This window comes from Manis javanica, chromosome 6 (genome assembly GCF_040802235.1).
Source record: "Manis javanica isolate MJ-LG chromosome 6, MJ_LKY, whole genome shotgun sequence".
NCBI lineage: Eukaryota > Metazoa > Chordata > Mammalia > Pholidota > Manidae > Manis > Manis javanica.
In genome coordinates, this window is record NC_133161.1 from 111,722,096 (window position 1) to 111,743,413 (window position 21,318).

The following is a 21,318-nucleotide window of genomic DNA, read 5'->3' on the forward strand; positions in this document are numbered from 1 at the left end:
TCCACCTGGCCCTGGTTTTCCAGGGCACCAGGTAAATCTAATTGTTTTAGAAACAGAGTCCTCCTAGAGTGGACACATAAGCAAATAACCTTTTTATTTGGCAGAAATAATACTGCTGTCTACTATCAGGGGACAGTCATTGCCAAACTGGTGCCATCATCTGTCTTAAGTCTTTGGTTATCAGGCATTTTTATAATTTAAAAGATAACCACAGACTTTGTTGTGGTTTCTCATCAAGTTGCTGTTTCTCAGGCATCTTCTCAATTATAAGTGGAAGTTGGTGTAAAACCACTCAGGCGTAAGACCTGGGACCCAGTGGGGCTGGAAGCTGGGTGCCCTGGGGCAGAGGTTTGCAGGCAGCACTAGAAAGACTACTTTTTATGCAAGCACTTGAGGATCTGCTGAGCCCTGGGAACCTCTGGTCAGATAAGCTATCTGAATGATCCTACCAGGGCTTTTCTTACTTTCACTTTTTAATAGATCCATCTCAGAACCTGAGGCTCAGGGTCAAAAGATAAAGAAGGCTCAGTGTAGGTTGCTGCCTTCCACAGCAGAGCCCTTTCTGATGCCAGTAGGCAAAACTTGTCACACAGGCACTTGCCTGACCAGGACTGGTGACACGGGGAAATTAGGAGGAAAGATACCTGACAAGTTATCGGTTGTTTCTGGTGTGGTAAGAGAGAAGCCTCATTGCAGATAATGCTGGATAACTACCAGTTTCTAAGCTTGTTTATAGAGCTGTGGAGGACTGAGGATTTTCAGCCTGTGGGTCTTAAAACTGGACATGGGTCGTGGCTCTGCCACTGGTTAGATCTTGGACATGTCACTCCAGCTTTATGGACCTCTCTTTGCCTGATAGAAAAATGAGGTTTTTGGACTCAGTGATTTCTAAGATACTTTCTGTTCTTTGAGTCTGTCCTCCTTTGGGAAGGGGAAGGGAAGAGCATACTTTAAATGCTAAAGAGGAAGGTCATGGGTTGGCAAAAATGAGCAACTGAAAGCAGAGGAGAGTCACGAAGATCACTTATTTTCAGATGCTAAGAAACACATTAAGATAATGACAAGTCTAAGCACCGCCCTGTCACTCTGCTTCTGAGGGCACACATCCTCTGCCGTCATTTTTCATATTCTTTCAGCTGGATTTCTTCCTGGGCTCTCCTCTGCGGAGGTAGAAGGACTGCAGTCTACACTAGTCACTGGCACAGGCGGGTGGGAGGGTGAAGCCTCAGAACAAGAAGCCACTTTGGACCTTGCACACTGTTGTACCACCATTGTACTTTATTCCTGGTCAAACAAAGCTAACAGGGCTGTAGTGACCTGTCTTGCCAATGGGTTTCAGCCCCGGGCAAGTTTGCTATGGATTCAGTGTGACCAAAGAAATTGACAGTAAAATGTTCTCGGGATGAAAGGGTTATACCCAACTTTATTTCCAGGTGGCAGGTCAGTCACTAAAATCCGTTCACTCAGAGCAAGTCTGCAGGCAGCAAGCCGGTCTCTGCCTCTGGGCCTCTCAGCCCGCACAGCTGACCTCTGGGCCTCTCTGCACAGTCGTCCCGCACAGCCATCCTCTGGGCCTCTGTCCTCTGCTCTGCTCTCCTGCAGCCTTGCAGCCCTGCCACCATGTCGTGCCCAGAGCACTGGGTGGAGCTCTTTTTATAGAGTTAACAGCCATGTATTGCCCACAGGTGTGCAGTGAGCTAGTCAGCCAGGGCCAGGTGAGAATCCTGGCCACAGGAACTCTCATTTTATCCACACAACCCTAGAGGGAGAAAAGCTGGTCCCCTCCCATCACTAATAATACACACCCACACTTCAGAGCACATTGTTGGGCACAGTGCCTCCTGCAGCACAAACACAATGTTCTTTAGCTCAACACTCCTGCCCTTTGCCCGCAGTCCCTCTCCAGGAGGGTGGGAGAGTTGCTTGATTGGTGAGTCTGGTGAGGAGCTGGGTACCCCATCCTTTTCTCCCCTTTTCCTATTGGCAGTTGGCTGTCTGCACGCAGCACACAGGGCGGCCCTCTGGGCCATAGTTTTACAGCAGCGGGCCGGGCCCCTGCAGCCCAGGTATGCACCTGCCTGATGTGTGGTTCGCTGTCAGGGAGCCTGGTTGCCATGGTGTAAGCCTCGTTCTCCAGCACTAGCTTTCTCCACGATAAAGGCGACCATATGGCCTCCCCTGCTTATTCTTTTGCTTCAGTTCTCAGCTGGTTTAGCACAGTGATTCTCACTTTGATGTACATCAGAAGCACCTGGAGGATTTGTGGGCGGACATTTGGCGGCTCCATTCCCAGCGTTTCTGGTTCAAGGTCAGGGATGGGGCTCGAGCATTTGCATCTTTAACGATCCCAAGAAAGGCTGCAGCAGTTGTTGGCCTGAGGACCACACTCAGAGGCCCCGGGAGCGCTGGCTGAGAGGAGTGCTGTTTATCGGTGCCCTCGGTCCCCGGAACCGACTGTCCCCAAGGCTGGCTGAGTCAGCAGGGCGTCCTTGGCCAACCTGGATCTGGCAGACATTTCCCGGCAGTATGAGTACGTCTCACAAATCAGTATCTTCTAGCCCACGGCCTTGGGGAGAAACACATGGTTATGGATTATTCCCATTTCTGTTCTAAGTAGAACATGAGATGAATTAATGCCAGCCATAGATCAGCCCTAAAGTGGTCATTTAAAAACAATCCAAGAGGTGTGTTAAGTTCTCCTTCGATGAAACCTTGTAGAGCACAAATAAACATTTAACTGGGGCTTTTCTATAATGATGAGGCTACTGCATTTAAAACATTTTTCACTGAAAGATAAAATACAAACATTTGCAGATTAGTGGACAGCATGAAGAATTTTTACAGACTGAATACAACAGGGGAATCAGTGCCAGAGCAGAACCAGGACGTCGACCCCCCCGGAGCCAGCCTATGCTTTTCTCGGTTACTAGGCCCTCCGAGGGTAAGGGGCATCTGGGGGTGTAACTGGAGATACGGTTCCCTGTGTGGGGCTGTCTGTGTGCAGCCATTCGGCATGTACTTTTCAGTATCTGGTTGCTTTTACTCAACAAACTCGTGAGCTTTTACAAACCTCTTACGCCAGGTCTGCCGTGTTGCCCACGCACGGCCCTTCGACCCCCAGGCCATCCGCCGCTGTCCGCGCAGGGGCGCCAGGTGCCCGCGCGGTGGCCCTGCGCCCGGGACCTCGCCCTGCGCCCGGGACCTCGCGGCGCCTCCCGCCCTCGGGACCGCTCCGTGGTGCTTGTACTCTGCGCGTCCCCGGCTCACAGTCAGGCCGGTGCGCCCGCCTCCTCCCGGCCGGCCTCGGGGGCCGCTCTCGCCGCGGCCGCCGGCCGCCTCCTGCCCCCAGATGGGGGCTGGGCCAGGGAACAGCCACTGAGGACTGCGCCAGGCTGGCCCGGGGCCGGCGGTCTGCGTCCCGGACCCTGGGGGGCCGGTGACACCAGGAGAAACGAGGTGCCGAAATGCCCCGGCGGCGGAGTGCTGGCGGAGGAAGAGGCGGCCGGGGCGATGTATGGGGCTGCTCCCCAGCCTCAGGGGCGCAGAGGACGGAAGTCCTGAGCGGAGCTTCTCCCTGACGCCCCCCTCACCGCCCACGAGCCGCGCACCGGCCTTAGGCTGCCTCGGGAGGAGGCGTGTGCAGGCAGGCCCCTCGCATCAGGAACCCCACATACTTCTCAGGCACTGCTTTTTCTGGTGAGGTGGTTGAGTCACCTGTGCTAGTCCCCGTCCTCACAGTGGACGGGCCTCCGTGGTCTGAAGAGAGATTCACTCTAATTCCAACTCTACCATTTTCTGCTGTGTGACTTTGGCAAGTCATTTAACCTCTCTGGACTTGAATTTCTGCACCAAAAGAATGAATTCATTTTTAAAAAATGAAAGTATAGCTGACATACAATATTGTAAAGGTTTCAAGTGGACAACATAGTGATTTGACAATTACATATGTTATTCACCACAGGAAGTGTAGTTACCATACAAAAATATTGCAATATAATTAACTATATTGCCTGTTTTTTCATCCCTGTGACATTTATTTTATAGCTGGAAGTGAAGTTTGTACTTTTTTATCCCCTTTGCCTATTTTGCCATTCCCCCACCCCTGTCCCCTGTGGCAAGTCCCTGTATTTATAAGTCTATTTCTGTTTTTTTTAATTCTACATATAAGTGAAATCATATGGTATTTGCCATTCTCTGACATATTTCACCTAGCATAATACCCTCTAGGTCTATCCATGTTGTCACAAATGGCAAAATTTTCATTCTTTTATATGTCTGAGTAATATTCCATTGTATATATGCACCACATCTTCTTTATCCATTCACCTATTGATGGATGTTTAGGTTGTTTCTATATTATAAGTAATGCTGAATAAACATAGGGGGTGCATATGTCTTTTCAAATTAGTTATTTTATTTTCTTTGAGTAAATACTCAGAAGTGGAATTACTGGGTCATGTGGTAGTTCTATTTTTAATTTTTTGAGGAACCTCCATGCTTTCCTCCATAGTGGCTTTGACAATTTACATTCCCATTACAGTGCCCAAGGGTTCTCTTTTTCCTACATGCATACCAGCACTTGTTATTTCTTCTCTTTGATATTTGCCATTCTAACTAGAGTGAGCGATAGATCATTGTGGTTTTATTTACATTTCCCTGATAATAAATGGTGTTGAGCATCTTTTCACATGTCTTCTTTGGAAAAATGTCTTCTTTGGAAAAATGTTCAGGCCCTTTGTCCATTTTGTAATTGGATTAATTGGTTTTTGTCTTTGTTTTGGTGTTATGTGAGTTCTTCTATATTTTGGATACTAACTTCCTGTTGGGTATCTCATTTGCAAATGTATTCGCTCATTCAATAGGTTGCCCTTTCATTTTATTGATGGTTTCCTTCACTGTGCAGAAGCTTTTTAGCTTGATGTAGTCCTACTTGGTTTTTTTGCTTTTGTTTACCTTGTCTGGGGAGACAGATGCAGAAAAAATTTCTAATGCAGATGTGCAAGAGTCTACTGCCCATATTTTCTTTTAGAAGTTTTATTGTTGCAGGTCTTATATTTAGGTCTTTAACTCATCTCAAGTTTATTTTTGTGTATGGCTAAGACAGTGGTTCAGTTTTACTCTTTTGCACGTAGCTGTCCAGTTTTCTCAGTACCATTTATAGTAAAGACTGTCTTTTTCCTGTTATATATAGTCTTGCCTCCTTTGTCATTAATGACCATATAAGTGTGGATTTATTTCTGGGCTCTCTATTCTAATCCATTGATCTATATTTCCATTTTTTGTTCCAGTAACTTACTGTTTTGATTACTATAGCTTTGTAATAGAGTTGGAAATCAGGGAGCATGATACCTCCAGCTTTGTTGTTCTTTCTCAAGATGGCTTTGGCTAATCAGGGTCTTTTTGGGTTCCATAAAAATTCTAGAATTATTTGCTCTAGTTCTGTGGAAAATGCCATTGTTATTTTGATAGGTATTGCATTGGTCTGTAGATTTCTCTGGGTACTATGGCCATTTAAAAATAATATCAACCCTTCAGATCCATGAGCATGGAGCACTTCTCTATTAATCTGTGTCATCTTCAGTTTCTCTCATCAGTGTCTTATCATTTTCAGAGCTCAGGTCTTTCACCTCCTTGATTAGAGTTATTACTAGGTATTTTATTCTTTTTTATGCAATTGTAAATGAGATTGTTTTCTTAATTTCTGTTTCTGCTAGCTCACTGTTTATTAGTATATAGAAATGTAATAGATTTCTGTATATTGATTTTGTACCCTGCAATTACTGAATTCACTGATGAATTCTAATAGTTTTGGGGTGGAGTCTTTAGGGGTTTTTATATAATATCATGTCATCTGCAAATAGTGACAGTTTTACTTCTTCCATACCAGTTCAGATGGCTTTTATTTCTTTTTCTTGTCACAATGCTGTGGCCTGGACCCCTGGTACTATGTTGGATAGAAATGGTGAGAGTGAGCATCCTTGTCTTATTCCTGATCTTGGAGAAAAAGCTTTCAGATTTTCACCACTGAGTATGTTAGCTGTTGGTTTAACATATATGGCCATTACTGTGTTGAAGTATGTTCATTCTATACCTATTTTGTTCAGAATTTTTATCATGAATGTAAGTTGAGTTTTTTCAAATACTTTTTCTGCCATCTATTGAGACAATCCTATGTTTTTTATCCTTTCTTTTGTTTATGTGCAGTATCACATTGATTGATTTGTGGATATTGAACCATCCTTGTATCCCTGAAATAAATACATTTGGTCATGGTGCGTGATATTTTTAATATGTTTTTTAATTCAGTACGCTAATATTTTCTTGAGTATTTTTATATCTATATTCATCAGGGATATTTGTCTGTAGTTTTCTTTTCTTATTTTCCCTTGTCTTGTCTTGTATGGGGGATAATGTTGACCTCAGAGAATAAATTTGGAAGCATTTTCCTTTTCAATTTTTTAGAATATTTTAAGAAGGATAGTTATTAACTCTTCTTTAAATACTTGGTAGAATTTACCTGTGACTATCTTGTCCTGGACTCTTCTTTGTTGGGAATCATTTTATTACTGATTCAATTTAATTAGTAGTAATTGGCTTGTTCAGATTTTCTATTTCTTCCTGTTTCAGTCTTGGAAGGTTATATGCTTCTAGACATTTATTTCTTCTAGAAGAAATAAACTTTTTTTTTTGAGAGGGCATCTCTCATATTTAATGATCAAATGGTTGTTAACAACAATAAAATTCTGTATAGGGGAGTCAATGCTCAATGCACAATCTTTAATCCACCCCAAGCCTAATTTTCATCAGTCTCCAATCTTCTGAAGCATAACGAACAAGTTCTTACATGGTGAACAAATTCTTACATAGTGAATAAGTTCTTACATGGTGAACAGTGCAAGGGCAGTCATCACAGAAACTTTCGGTTTTGATCACGCATTATGAACTATAAACAATCAGGTCAAATATGAATGTCCATTTGGTTTTTATACTTGATTTATATGTGGATCCCACATAGAAGAAATAAATTTTTTGGCGTATAATTTTTCATGGTAATCTTTTATAGTCATTTTTATATCTATGATTTTGTCTATAACTTCTCTTTCATTTATGATTTTATCTGAGTCCTTTTTTTTCTTGATGAGTCTGGCTAAAGGCTTATCAATTTGTTTATCTTTTCAAGGAAACAACATACTTTATACTTTTTATTCTGTGGTTCCATTAACTAAAATTTTAGGTATAATTTATTTTCCTACTTTTGTCTTTTAGCCTTCATATGAGCTTTTAAGTGATTGATATACTTAACTATCTTTATTATATGTTTGCTTTTTTCCCTTGGAAATATGTTTGAAAGTTTTTCTTTCATCATTTTATTTCTTCTATTTATGATCTCTTCTCTTCTGCTTAAATAAGTCCCTTTAACATTTCTTGTGAGGCCTGTTTAGTGTGGTGAACTGCTTTAACTTACGTTTCTCTGGGAAACTCTTTATCTTTCCTTCAGTTTGGAATAATAACCTGGCTGGGTAGGATATTTGTGGTAGTAGTTTTTTTCCTTTCAGCACTTCAAATGAGTCATGCCACTCCTTTCTGGCCCATAAAGGTTCTGCTGAAAACCAGTGGGTGGATGATAATTATGAGGTTTCCTTTGTATGTAACTAGTTGCTTTTCTCTTGCTGCTTTCTCTATTAATCTTAATCTGAAATTTTAATTATATGTCTCAGTGTGGACCTCCTTGGGTTTATCTTGTTTGGAACTCTCTGTGTTTCCTAAACCTGGATGTCTGTTTCCTTCCCCATGTTAGAGAAGTTTTCAGGTATTATTTCTTCAGATAAATTTTCCACCCTTTTCTCTCTTCTTCCCTTGGGACTACTATAATGGGGGTGTTAGTATGATTTAGTTGTCTCAGAGGTCCTTTAATCTATCTTCTTTTTTAAAAATTCCTTTTTCTTCTTGTTCTTCAGCTTGAATGCTCGACATTACCCTGTTTTCCAGGTCACTGATCTGTTCTTTCACATCCTTTCATCTGCTGTTGATTTCTTCTAGTGTATTTTTCATTTCATTTGTTGTATTCTTTAACTGTGATTGGTACTTTTTTATATTTTCTACGTCTTTGTTGAAGTCCTGAGTTCATTCATTCTTCTCTCAAGTCCAGTTAGTATCCTTATAGCCAGCATTTTGAACTCTAAGGTAGAGTGCTTAACACCATTTCATTTAGTCCTTTCTCTGAAGTTTTGTCTTGGTCTTTCATTTGAGGCTGTTGACCTCATTATGTTTAACTTTCTGTGTTTTTTCTATAAACTAGGTAAAAGAGCTGCTTCTCCCAGCCTTGAAGATCAGTGGGTGGTTGCAGGGGAGGCAGTGCTTTGGCCTGAAGCAGAGTTGGGGGACGTTGTGCTGGCTCCTGCAGCAGGCAAAGGCTCAGGAAGGCAGTCTGTGTACACTGTCACCTGTCGGATGGCACCTCAGGATGAGCTGTCAGTCAGCAAACATCCCCACCCCCTGGGCTCCTTAGCAGCTGGGGAAGCAAGTATGGTGACTGTCCTCCTCCTCTAACTTCTGCTCAGGCCTCTAGAGCCCCAGTTGCTCAATCCATGAATACATATGTATTTTCAAAGTGCAACCGGGGCTGTGGCTAGATTTAAGTGTTCCCTGCCCCATTCCCTGACCACCTGGCATTTCCTGCTACTTCTGGGAAGTGGCATCAGACATCTGCATGTTAAATTCTGTGACAGAGATGGAAGGGCTTCTTCCATTGCCAGTTGCCATGTTCCTTTCTCCCCTCTCCCTACGCCCACCGCCACCTGGTGATCTCAGTGTCCCCAGGCAACCTCTCCTTAGGGAGCGTGAGGGGCCACAGCTGAGAATCTGGGTCTTTCTGGATAATTGAACCAGGAAGAGATGGTAGGGCAAAGCAAGAGCCAGTGAGCTGCTGCCTGAGGGAAGCTGAAGTCTGGGTAGACCCTAACCTGCACCCCCCTCGGGCTAGTGACCTCCTTCAGTCCCAAACACACTCTTTCTCCCTGAGCTCAGCAGTCCGCGAAGTTGGGCTTGGATGAGGACACACATTTTGCTCCCCAACCTGCTTTAGAATTCGTAGGGGGTTAATGATTTCATTCACAACAGGTGCAGTGTGCTATGTCTTAATCTTGTTAATTTGATAACATACACAGTAAGCCCATGAAATTTCCTTTGGTTTATTGAATATCTTTTCAGCTTTTCATGTAGTTATGAAAATATATTGCCCAGTCTCTTTTCATCCTTCCATATGCATATTTGAAACAATTATTCAAATGAATGATAATTACAACTTTGAAAAGTAGAGGGAGGAGAGAAGATCTTTGAAGATTGTGCCCTGGGGCTGAGTGTCGAGTGTTCTGCTGGCGGGGCTCCCGAGGGGCTGAGGGGTGACCAGTGGGTATGAGGCTTGTGCACAGATCAGAGCAGGGAGGGCCGAGGGTGTGGTGAGTGGCAGGTACGTTTAAACACTGTATTTCCTGTTCTTTCAGCATTCTGTCCCTCACTGAGCCCTTTTGGAAAACTAGGGAGTCTGTTGGACCACCTGATTAAACTTTTCTATTTCTAATCTCATACTGAAATTGTGCAAAAAGAAAATGTGGGAAATGCAAATGGAAGCTGCTTCAATAAAAGGTGCTGTTCGCAGTGAGCACTGTCAAGAGTGGAAGCTAAACGGAGCTTCTGGAAAGCCACCTGAGAAGGGCTTTATGCATGACTGGGAACGTTGGAAATGAATGTACTGCCTTTTACTCTCTAGGACAACAAAGAGTGCTTGCAGAGTGGAGACAGAAGTCTAGACTCTAAAATGATCTCCTTCTGGCACAGAACTGACCAGTTTTACTTATCAGAGAGGCTGTAGAATATGGATTTTCCCGGGCCCTGAGCACAGAGCCATGGTCAGCCGGCTAGGGTCCTGGGCCAAGGCCATCAGCACGAGCCCCGGGACAGGAGAGGCTCTGAGTCCCCTCCAAGTAGCATCTTGGTCATGGCTATTTGTATGTGAAAGTGTAGGGTTGAAGGTGTGTGGGTCTCCTGAACTAGAAAAAAGTTTTAATTCATATTTTTCTTGGTCTTTCCCTGCCCCCCAGTAAAGTCATAGCATATTCAAGTATGTGCAGTTACAATGTTACTGGTGTTTATTCCTCGGACGTAGATGTTTATAAAATAATCCATCCAAGGCTGATGATGGCTCCGGCACTGTCTTGCAGCATAGGAAAGAGAAAAAAGAATTTTGGACGCATGTAGAGATGGATTTGCCTTTGACCAACTGCTTTAAACTTCCTAAGTCTTAGCCGTTACATCTATCCCTATTTTGGAAATTAGAGAACTCTCTCACAGGATTTTTAATTAGAGGACTGGGCCCTCAAATGGGAGGTCTCCTCATAACCCCTATTGTTCCAAATTTGAGAGCAGTTTGTTTTCCCTTTACGCTTTCCCTCCTAGTTTAGAACTATCATCCAACTTCATCTGACGTTTCCCCAGCAGTGTGCACTGTTCACCTGAGACCACAGGGCCTCCTGTTTCTCTGTGCAGATCGGCTCTGTTGGTTCCTGTTCAGCGGGACTGACGTTCCCTTCTGCTCGGGCCGGGGCCGTGGGGCCGTGGGTAGGGGGCAGGCACCGCAGACTTCGCTGAGCAGCACCTTCAGGAGTGAGCAGAACACAGCGGTGGGGGCGGGGGCGCGGGTACGCAGTCTGTGACCTACTGAACTGTGAGCTTCTGGGAGGTTTACCCTTCTGTTTTATGAAGAAAACCCTTAAGCCAAGAAGGACCCTCACAATAGGAGTAGCAGGGAAATGGGGTGCCAAGAACTCTTCAAAAGGTTAGAATGTCAGCCCTGAAAATGACCAGACCATTGAACGTATCACATCGCAGCGACTGGTAGAATTCAAACCCTTCCACAATATACTTTCATAGCTATGAAGGCTCTAACAAGAACACCCGAGAATGACTGTGCATTTACATAACAGTGCTGGCTCGCGGTGAACACATGAGATGGATCTGCCTGTTTAAACTCATTTAGTCCTAAGCACCTGAGTTGCTGAGGTGACCACCCCGGGTGGCCCCCTGCTGTCTCCACGCTAGGGACGTGGGCCGCAGGTCCGGTCCCCAGAGGCTGGGCTCCAACACCAAGGCTCATAACTGCCTGCAGATAGAAACACATTTTCTAAAAGGTTACTTTAAAAATCTTAGAACATTTAAAACATTGAAATACTGAAAAAAAAACCCCAACCCTTTAAAAACACCAAATGAACATAATTAACTTGAAAATGGCACCTGAGGCTGAGGCACAAATGCTGATCGGTCAGTGTATGTTTAGTTAATGAGGCCCACCATAGGCATTTGTTTTGAACAAGTTCACTGTTACAGTTGCTTTTACAGCTCTCCCTTTCCCAAATACTGACTCATCAGTGTACGGATCCTGTCACCTACGACACCGGTCCTGGTGGAGGGGAAACAAACCGCTGGCTCTAGTCCACACTGTCAGCTGATCTCATATTGTCCTGGGTACTCAGCTTGGCCTCATCCCCTGATAATTTACTTTGGATATGCTGAGTTCTCTGCCACCTGCAGGTGAACATCGATCACATCAGCTGTTGGAGCTGAACTCACCTAAATCCATGAGATCCCAGTCAGATAGCATGAGAAAGGAGGGTATGGCTTGGGGGAAGAGAAACCCTGACAGTGGCAAGCAGCAATTTTAGGAAAAGGAAAATAAGAGCAAATGTCTGAAAAGCAATAAAGGGGAATGTGGATAAAATGAGAGTTCCTGTGGCCAGGATTCTCACCTGGCCCTGGTTGACTAGCTCACTGCACACCTGTGGGCAATACATGGCTGTTGACTATATAAAGAGCTCCACCCAGTGCTTTGGGCACGACATTGTGGCAGGGCTGCAAGGCTGCAGGAGAGCAGAGCAGAGGCTGGAGTGGTGGCAGCACTGAGGACAGAGGCCCAGATGGCTGTGCAGACAGAGGGGCCCAGAGGCAGAGACCAGCTTGCTGCATGCAGACTTGCTCTGAGTGAACGTGATTCTAGAGACTGACCTGCCACCTGGAAATAAAGTTGGGTATAACCCTTTCACCCCAAGAACATTTGGTGTCATTTTCTTTGGTCACATTGAATCCATAGTGAACTTGCCTGGGGCTGAAACCCACTGGCAAGACAATTGGCATAGTTGGCAGGATTCACTGTTGACCAAGGAAAAAGACAGGCTGCCCTTATGGGACTGAAAGTTCCCCAAGGAGAGAAGCAGCCCCCTCCCCAGGTCGTGGAGCACTCTATGGTCTGCCTCTATACTCAGGCTGAGCTGGGGGCTGTGGGACTTAGAGGTGGATGGAATTGTTCTGTCGGTCTCAGAGATGGGAAAGCTGTCTTCCCCAACAGTGCAGCTGGCCTTGAGACAGCAATTACAAAATGCGAGGTGACACATACAGTAGCTGAAGCAATGAGAACTCAGAAAGAAATAAGACCTGCTACTCACAGGAGGAATTTCAGGGGCCTCGTGAGGGTTACAAGGACTCAGATGTGGGTTGATTTGATACGGGCAGGAGTAGATGCAAGGAAATTAGACAGGAAGCCAAATATAGGATCTTACTAGAGCTATGGCAACAGCTGAAACCAGAGCAGCAGTTCCAGCCATTAAGGCCAAAGAGGCAGAGGTCAGAGACAGAGCCATGAGTCTGGCCTGTGTGTCTGCAAGACTTTTTGCTGGAGAGGCTGGAGAACAATGTTCGAGCTTCCTTGCACAGGGACCATTGCAGAGGACTAAGGGCACATAGATCGAGAGGAGAGAATCCTAGAGGGGTGGAGTGTGGATAAAATGAGAGTTCCTGTGGCCGGGATTCTCACCTAGCTGTGGTTGACTAGCTCACTGCACACCTGTGAGCAGTACATGGCTGTTGACTCTATAAAAAGAGCTCTGCCCAGTGCTCTGGGCACAATATGGTGGCATGGGTGCAAGGCTGCAGGAGAGCAGAGCAGGGCTGGAGTGGTGGCAGCGCCAAGGACAGGGGCCCAGAGGATGGCTGTGCAGGACGACTGTGCAGAGGGGCCCAGAGGCAGAGACTGGCTTGCTGCATGCAGACTCTTGAGTGAATGGGATTTTAGTGCCGGACCTGCCACTGTGAGAAAAAAGTTGGGTATAACACTTTCACCCCAAGAACATTTTGCTGTCATTTTCTTTGGTCACACTGAATCCATAGTGAACTTGCCCAGGGCTGAAACCCATTGGCACGACAGAGAAAAATCTGGTATCTGCACAAAAAGTTTCTTATGCGCTGACATAGAACATGAATGTGTTAAGTCATGAAGATTAGACCATTTTGGAATTGTGACCATACTTGAAATATTTTCAATTCCTAGGAGGTCTTAAAAGAAGGGAAGCAAATATACCTGGGGGAGGCATAGTAAGATATTAATTCATCAGTGAGCTGCCTGACTCAGGTGAGGAGAGATGCAGACAAGGGTCTGTACAACAGGAGGGCCTCATCAGGTCGGGAGGGGGGCGGGGCAGCCTGAAGGCAACGCCAGCGAACAGCTCAGGTTCATCATGGATAGACAATTATTAGAACAATAAGGAATGACTAGTTGTCTTTAGCATTTAATTTCAATTTTCATATGAATGAATTGTGGCTCTCACATACTGACACTGAACATGTGCTTATCCTACAGAAGACTGGCTGCTGAATGCAGGCAAGCCGAGAGACTAGAGAAGGATGGTTTCATTCACCTAGCATCTGTGCTGCTGCATGAGCTCAATTTCTTCATGGAAAAAAAAAAACAATGAACCACCGTAAGAAAAATGAATCTTTAATATTTTTCTCAGTGGCAGAGTCACATAGCTGTTTTGATAGGAATTTCTAGTAGATCTAAAATACTGCTTTTTGGAGTTGTAAAAATTCCATTACAGAATCACACAAAACACACACAGGATAAATAGAATCACATCAGTTTATCTATCAGATAGATGGTTGTTCCAAACATATTCTTTGCCTTATTTTTCTAAAAGAAAAGTTTGAAAAAGGTCAAACTGGAAATGTTACCATCAGCATACAATAGTTTTGAGAGGAAAAAAACCTAAAAGGAAAAGAAAATCAGTAACCTGGTTCACTTGCGTTGTTAACGTCAGAGTCTATGCAAAAATTTGCATATTTATGGTACTCTGTATTACCTAGGAAATTTATAATTTCAAAAACCAAAGGGATGTATAACATATTCTTTTAAAATTTTAAACCATTGCTCTTCAGTGTCTTTTTTCCGAGACATAAGCTGCTTTAAGAAAAGGGTAAAAAACTTTAATGGACAATTTGTTATTCATCTGCAATAACTGGACAGAACATTAGCAAATTTGGCACATGTTTTAAAAAGTGAAAAACATGCATTTTTTACTGCCAAATGCTCAAAACCTTATATTGTTTTTAAATCTGAAAGACAAAGGATCTTAGGGAAAAAGCCACCCAATATGTAACAGTGTTACTGTAACTGAAGCAAAAAGCAACAGATAGCATTAAAGAAAAAATAAATTAGCCATTGAAAACAGTAAACACTGTTAAAAGCTAGAGTTGTATTCCTATATTAAAAGAAAGTGTAACTACTTATGTGGATGATACTGTTCAAAACTATGTAATATTCTTACACAAATGATATTATGTTAACACACTTCATAAAGCCCTGTGAAGGAACGTGCTCAGCACTGTGCACCTCAGTGAACCAAACATCACATATCAAGTTAAGAATATCATTCACCAAGGACAGTCCTAAGGTGTCTAAAAAAACCTGTACTAAAGGTTTGGACAGAGAAAGCAGCAATATACTTTGTTTTTTATAGTCACAATACAGCAAATGCACTCACATTATAGCTACAATTACACTAGCCACAATTTTTAATCTTATAGAATAAAGCTATAGTATGTGAAATTACAACATATTTATCTTCTTTAAAACCATTTTAAAGAAGGGCTGACAGATCAGTCATTTTTTTATAAGTCAAAAACCAGAAAAATCTAACTGATAGATGCAGTCCTTAAATTATTTCTAGGCTTATAAGCTAATTTTCAAAATACTACAGAAGTTTTGGTCCATGAGGCCCTTACAAAATGAAAGGTAGGTTAGGGATTCTGATTTATCAATAGAAATACAAAGTTTATGAAAAACTTTCAATACTTATTAAAACATCTTATTACAGAATGTTTTTTTTGTGGGTGTGGGGTTAAACACAAGAAATATCTCCAATCATGGGTATGACCAAGTAAAAACAAATAAATAAAGATGTTTTAATATGACTGTCTTACAATTTTCTTTTGAAGGCCACCAACAGACTGTTTTTTCTTATTCAAATAATGTGTGTACTTCATGTATCTTATACTTCATTTTACTTGTTGGTGTACACCTTGGATGCCCAACATCCTAATATATTTGGAACAGAAGCATTCTCTCTGGCCATGACTGGTTTGACTTCAGGTCACTCACGAATTCTCCAGGAGTTGGGTAATGAAATGGATGAGCCATACACTAACAGAATGGCTGGAAAACTGTACATTCTACCTTGACTAAGGAAACTGGATAGCAAAAAGAATAATGAAAACCAAAAACACCTTAAGTTATGTGCCATTAAGTTATTAAATCAGGGAAGGTAGCATGAGTTTTCAAGAGACACACACACACACACACACACACACACACACACACACACACACACACACACACACACACACACACACACACACACACACATATATCCAGAGCTACCTTCCCACTTATCACAAACTAATAACTACAACATCATCAAAGTATATTTGTTTTTTAAATATATTACTGTCCATATATATATAGATACATCCATAAAAGACATGTTAAATAATTATCTATGTAATAACTACTACTTTAAGGTATTTTGTGTGTATTTTAAAATTACACATTCTACTAAAATTATCAAAATAATTATTTTAAAATACCAAGAATAAAACTAGTGAAGAATTGCTTTCCATTCAAGTGGTTCTTAATCTTATCATTGGTCAGACTCCAGACTTGGTCATCCTTCACTCAAAGAAACACAGTGCAGTTGAGGAAAAGTTAGCTATCAAAAGTATAACACCTTCTATTTTTAATACTTCATAACAAATATGTATGCATGTGTGTGTGTGTGTATATAAAACATACACACACACACATAAAAACATTCTTCTTAGTTATATTACATATTCTTATGAATGGATTTTCATAAAAACAAAAAGTTCAAGTTTCTACCAATACCAGTATTTTATACTGGTGTACATTTCTTTCAAATACTTAGGTCAATGACAAACTCTCTCAGGATATAGAGATCATAAAAAGGAGACTGCAAACTTACATATCACATGCAAGAAAGGAGGAAATACTAACGGCCAGTATTTGGCTCAGTGGATACTATTCCCTCTGCACTGACACAGAGGCGACGAACTGGCTATAACTACAATGTCAAGTACAGTCAGCTGTCAGTTATTCAGGGGCAGGATATTCCGATCAGAGTCTTTTTATCAGTTGACCACTTCTGGCAGCTTCACTACTTAATAACACAGATCATTCTAGTTATTTTTTAGCAAGTCTAGTAAAAGAAATGACTAAGGTGAAAGTTTTGGCTAAAATAAAGGTTTGGGATCAGCTATGGACTTAATTTAATGATGGACCCTTTTACTTATTGCTTTTTTAATAATTAAGAGTTTGCTATTTCTAAAGTGTCAAATGTCTCATTCTAAAACTCTGAAATAATATTTAAAAAAAAGATAAATTGTCCTTTTGAGATAGGAAAACTGCGGTTTCCTAACTCAACAACTATACTGAAGGATTTCAGTGTGGTAGCTCAGAGCTATTGACTTCAGGACAGGTGGCTGCTCCAAGTGACACTACTGTTCCAGTTTTACAATACATGAAGCAATGACAAATAGCTAAAAGCATTAATTAGGAAGTCAAATTAAAGGTGTGATTAACATTTCACCTAAGATCTCACTTAAATAAATTTAGTAAGTTTGGCAGAATCTTCAATTAAAACACTAAAATGAAGAAAACAGAAACAAAACCTACATGTACAATTTAAAAAGACTTCATACTAAAAAAAAAGTTTTAGACTATGACTAAAAAGGTACTACACATTTGTAACCCTATATTTGGCACTGATTTAGCCTCTACATTTAAACTTGTTCTACAGAGAGTGACCCACAAAATCAAGGGGAACAGTTTCACAAGCGAGTGGCAGGGCTGCCCTCAGACACCACTCAGAACGGTCTGCGTGGCAGCGCCCGCACTGCTTCTGGGTGCAGATGAGTACCACGTTCACCTCAGAAACAACGGCAGTAATTGTGTACAACACCACTTTCCTGAATTAAGTTTGCTGAACACGGTTCAGATTATTGGATATGTCAATATGCACAATGCCTTTTAGAAGCATTTACTGTAATACCCAAATCCTACTTCGTGCAACACACAGTGTCACACAAGTAGTGAAAATGTTATCCTAGTCAAAGGTGCTTGGACATTATTTTCAGGCAGCATTTTACCTTTATTTTAAGTTCACACTAGATAAGTTTTAGGAGAAAGAAAATGCCAATAAATTTATTTAATATATTTTAATGTATTATATAAAACTAAGACAGACACTTTTATTTACTTAAATTGTTACTTTTACTTTCTAACCTATACTAGACCTCAACTTTAAAAATTTGTATTTAAATAAGGGATAAAATGTTGCCCAAAATTCTAATCATAGTTACACACATTTGTGTTTTAACTAGATCTACAAGTCAAAATAGTCCTTATAGTTAAAAAGATACAATTTGTATCAACAGTGAAAGGTACTTTCTGGTTTTTTCAGGGCTTTACTTCAACCTGCAGCATTTAGAATAATCAGAATAACCAGGGCATCTAGGCAGACTACAGAAACAGCTCAGAATGAGTCTGTTACACTAAGTAAAACTCAAAAACTGGAGGCAACAGTGAAGTCATTTCAGTTACACAACTGTCTGCCACTGGCTGCAGTATCTACCTTCTAAATGGAAAAATGAGTCTTGTCTAGCAAAACCCATGACTTTGAAACCAGAAATATCCCTTACTAATACAAGAACAGACTTTAGTCTGTATCTAAAACTACACTATTTGTGGCAAGAATCTGGCCTTAATAATATAACAGACCCTCAAAAAACTACCTTCAGGAAAATGGAAAATATACAGTATCTTACAAAAATTTTAAGTTACCATTTACAACTTCTTCATCACCATTTCTATAGTGCATTAACAATACACGTTGCATATCCTTAACACGTAAAACCACCTCAGGCCAGTCTTGATAAATAGCAGGAAAGCTAGAGTATATTAAATATAAAAGTTTCATTAAGAACAGATTCATTAAAAACAGGCAAATACTGGGAAAGGGTTATTTTATCCAGTATTGTTGCACCCCCAAACAAAAAGACAAAACACATTAAAAATATAGGTTAATGGAAATCTAGGAATTCAATTCCCTTTCTATTGCCTAAAAGCACATCATAGCTGGATAACAAAGCTCTAAACTGGAACAATTACGGCTTTTGCCTTATTCATTAAAAAAATGGAAATATTTTTTTCCATTGATTGCATCTGCTTTCCTCTAATTTGACATTAAATTACTTAACAGAAAAAAAATAAAACAATGAAAAGTGCCATATTGTAAATCATTCTAATATATAGTGTTACCCATTTCAACATAAACTGGTAACTTACATTTTGTTTAAAATATAAAGTCAGTGCTGTAGTATATCTTTGTTTCTATAAATAATGATTATAGCACAAAGAAGCCCACTTTCCCCAAATAAAAATAACTTAAAAAGCTGTAAAAGATTCCAATTAAGCCTGGCTTGAAAAAAAAGTTTGCTAGGTCTAGTCCAATGTTCAACATTCTAAAGGTATTGTAATTGCTCTTATTTGATAGACAAACACTAAGTTAATAAAACATGAAACAAGGATAAAAAGTGCTGCATATAAACCCCTGATGCACCAAAAGATTAATATCAAAGATTACAGATACAGCTAATAAATCAAACTGGAAAAATTTCCAGCCAGGGATATAGCTTTAAAAAGGAAATGTTGAAAAAAAAAGGTTTGAAAGTAAAGCAATCCCATGATACTTCCACTGTGGGGCTATGCATACAAGTTCCATGATACAGGATTTCACATAAATGGATACTATATAACCTCCCTGCTGAGAAGGAGATTACATATGCTACTGTAGCAAACCTCCCTCAGCATTTGAGCTGAACAAAAACTACTAAACACCACAAAGATGCATCACCTCTCAATAGCCCAACTGTGCTTTCTCCACTAAAATGGCTGCAGCTAGCTGCTGGGCATCTGTTACGTGAGGGTTCCTTTTCATGACAATTCTCACAAGGTCAGGTGGGAAGATGTTGCACAAGTTGATGTAAATCTTCTCGCGGTTGTCCTGATACCGTGGGGGATCCTGCGGCACTCCACAGAACGGTACGCGCCATGTGGGCTCTCGCTGCTCGGGAAGGCTCTGAAAGGTGAACTGCTCATAGCATGGCTGTGTGGAGCTGTCAGGCAGGGAGTAAGTTTGTCGGTAGCCGTAGGCATCCACCCCGTAACTCTGCCTATCCCAGCTTCCCAGCCCTTCCTGGCGGGAGCAAGGCTTTCTTTGTCTTGAAGGGGAACTGTCATACAGCCGAGAGTCAGAAATGCTGTCTATTCTTGTGGCCACTAAGGACCGCCCAAGGTGCAGTGCCTGAGCACGTGCTGAGCTCGGAGGAGAGGGGTAATCGCCAGGACAGCTGGAGCGGGCCCCCACGGTTGTGTGCTGCAGATGCACAGCCAGATGTGGGAGAGGAGGCTTGTGATGGTACTTTGGTTCTTCATGACTGTAACTCTGCACTCTTGTTAAGGGGTCATGGAAATTCTGCAGGAAGGGTTGGGAATTAAGGCGGCTGTGAGGGTGCATGTGTTGACACTTCAAATTCTCTTCTAGTTGTGGGTCAGGAGAACTGACGTAGGACCGGTCATTGTACCCCACATATGAGTCACTGCTCCCACAGCTCAGGCTCCCTTCACTGCTGCAGTCAGAAGCTACAGAACTTATCCTGTAGTCTGTGTCTAAGGAGAAACGCCTTTCAGGACTTCGTGGGCCTGAGATACTCAGATTTGAGTATGCATTCAGCATGGAATAACACCCAATGTCAACAGGTGAGTCGCATTGTGGATACTGTTCATAAGGCATTGGGGTTCCATGATTTTTGGTTGCCACCATCACTGGAGGGTATTGTCCCTGTGGTCTTTGATCCTGAGGTGGGAAATGAGCTCCAGGTGGAAGGCCATTGCTTATAGATGTAGTGCTTTGGGGTTTTGCAGTAGAAGTAGCCGGTATACTAACTAAGGAAGGTACAGACCTGGTTTCCAATTTATTTTTGGTGGGAAGCTTTTCCTCTAGATCTTGGTAGACCTGAGTCCTTATGCTTGGATCCGATTGCCTCTTTGGAGCACCTCGTTTGACATCTGACGTGCTGTCGGCCTTAGTGCTGCAGGGAACGCTGTTGCTTTTCACCAGTCCTCCTTCACTTGCAGTTTTGGTGGCTGTATTTCTAGACATGGCACGAAGTTCATCAGCCACTGACCGCTGAGGCTGACTGCCCCTTTCAGGATGATAATATTTGCACTTGTGTCCATAGGTACATTTCTTTCCTATGAAAATAAAATCAATTAGTTAAAGAAGCATACAGCACCAGATCCTGAAATAAACCAAGGCAGAAATGGGCGCTACATTGTGTAGTTCCTATGTTCTTTACACTTTTGAGAAATGTCACCTTTCAGTCTTCCCATTTCAATGCTATCAAGAGCAGTAAGAAAGAGTTGGCCAAATGATTAATAATCACCTCCAGAATTTTTGGTTAATGTACTGTGTCCTCAACTCCTACCTGTCTCTTTTCTTCCAGTATGACTTTTTAATCAGGTAGGACACTGTTTTGAAGAGCAAAATGTACTTCCATAACATGATAAAAACATGCTAACCTGATGTGTATTTAGATGCAACAAACCAAATTTTTATCTGCCTGACAACTAATTTCATGTAGAATTAACTGAGTTTTTGAAACCATGTTTTAAATTCAGGGAAATGCATTTGCACTGAACCCAAGTAGGTAAAAATAACTTTCATGGATAAGATGTTTTTTAAAAATTTAATTATACTAAAAAGGACCACATATTATGACAACCAAAATTCAGAATGTTATTAACAAAAGTTTAACAACGTATTGTGTTCTAAAGGCATATATTAAATACTCATAAAGACA

The 21,318-nt window shown here is 41.8% G+C and overlaps 2 protein-coding genes across 5 annotated transcripts in view; both read right to left on the reverse strand.

The window, feature by feature from the left end:
- Positions 1-1,259: 1,259 nt before the first annotated feature.
- On the reverse strand, positions 1,260-11,152 carry LOC140850260 (uncharacterized). The gene is made up of 4 exons (XM_073240010.1): positions 10,922-11,152; positions 10,512-10,748; positions 3,071-3,651; positions 1,260-2,566 (listed from the first exon to the last, which is right to left on the reverse strand). The coding sequence occupies exons 1-4, from the start codon at positions 11,150-11,152 to the stop codon at positions 2,545-2,547; spliced, it is 1,071 nt and encodes a 356-aa protein (XP_073096111.1). The 3' UTR covers positions 1,260-2,544.
- A 2,654-nt stretch (positions 11,153-13,806) lies between these two features.
- ZC3H12C (zinc finger CCCH-type containing 12C) overlaps positions 13,807-21,318 on the reverse strand; it is an 82,590-nt gene continuing 75,078 nt past the window's right edge. For all 4 annotated transcript variants that reach the window (XM_073239276.1, XM_037026626.2, XM_037026627.2 and 1 more), the window contains exon 6: positions 13,807-20,710. In XM_073239276.1, coding sequence (XP_073095377.1) covers positions 19,314-20,710 — 1,397 coding nt within the window. In that variant the 3' untranslated portion in view covers positions 13,807-19,313. The remainder of the gene's footprint in view (positions 20,711-21,318) is intronic.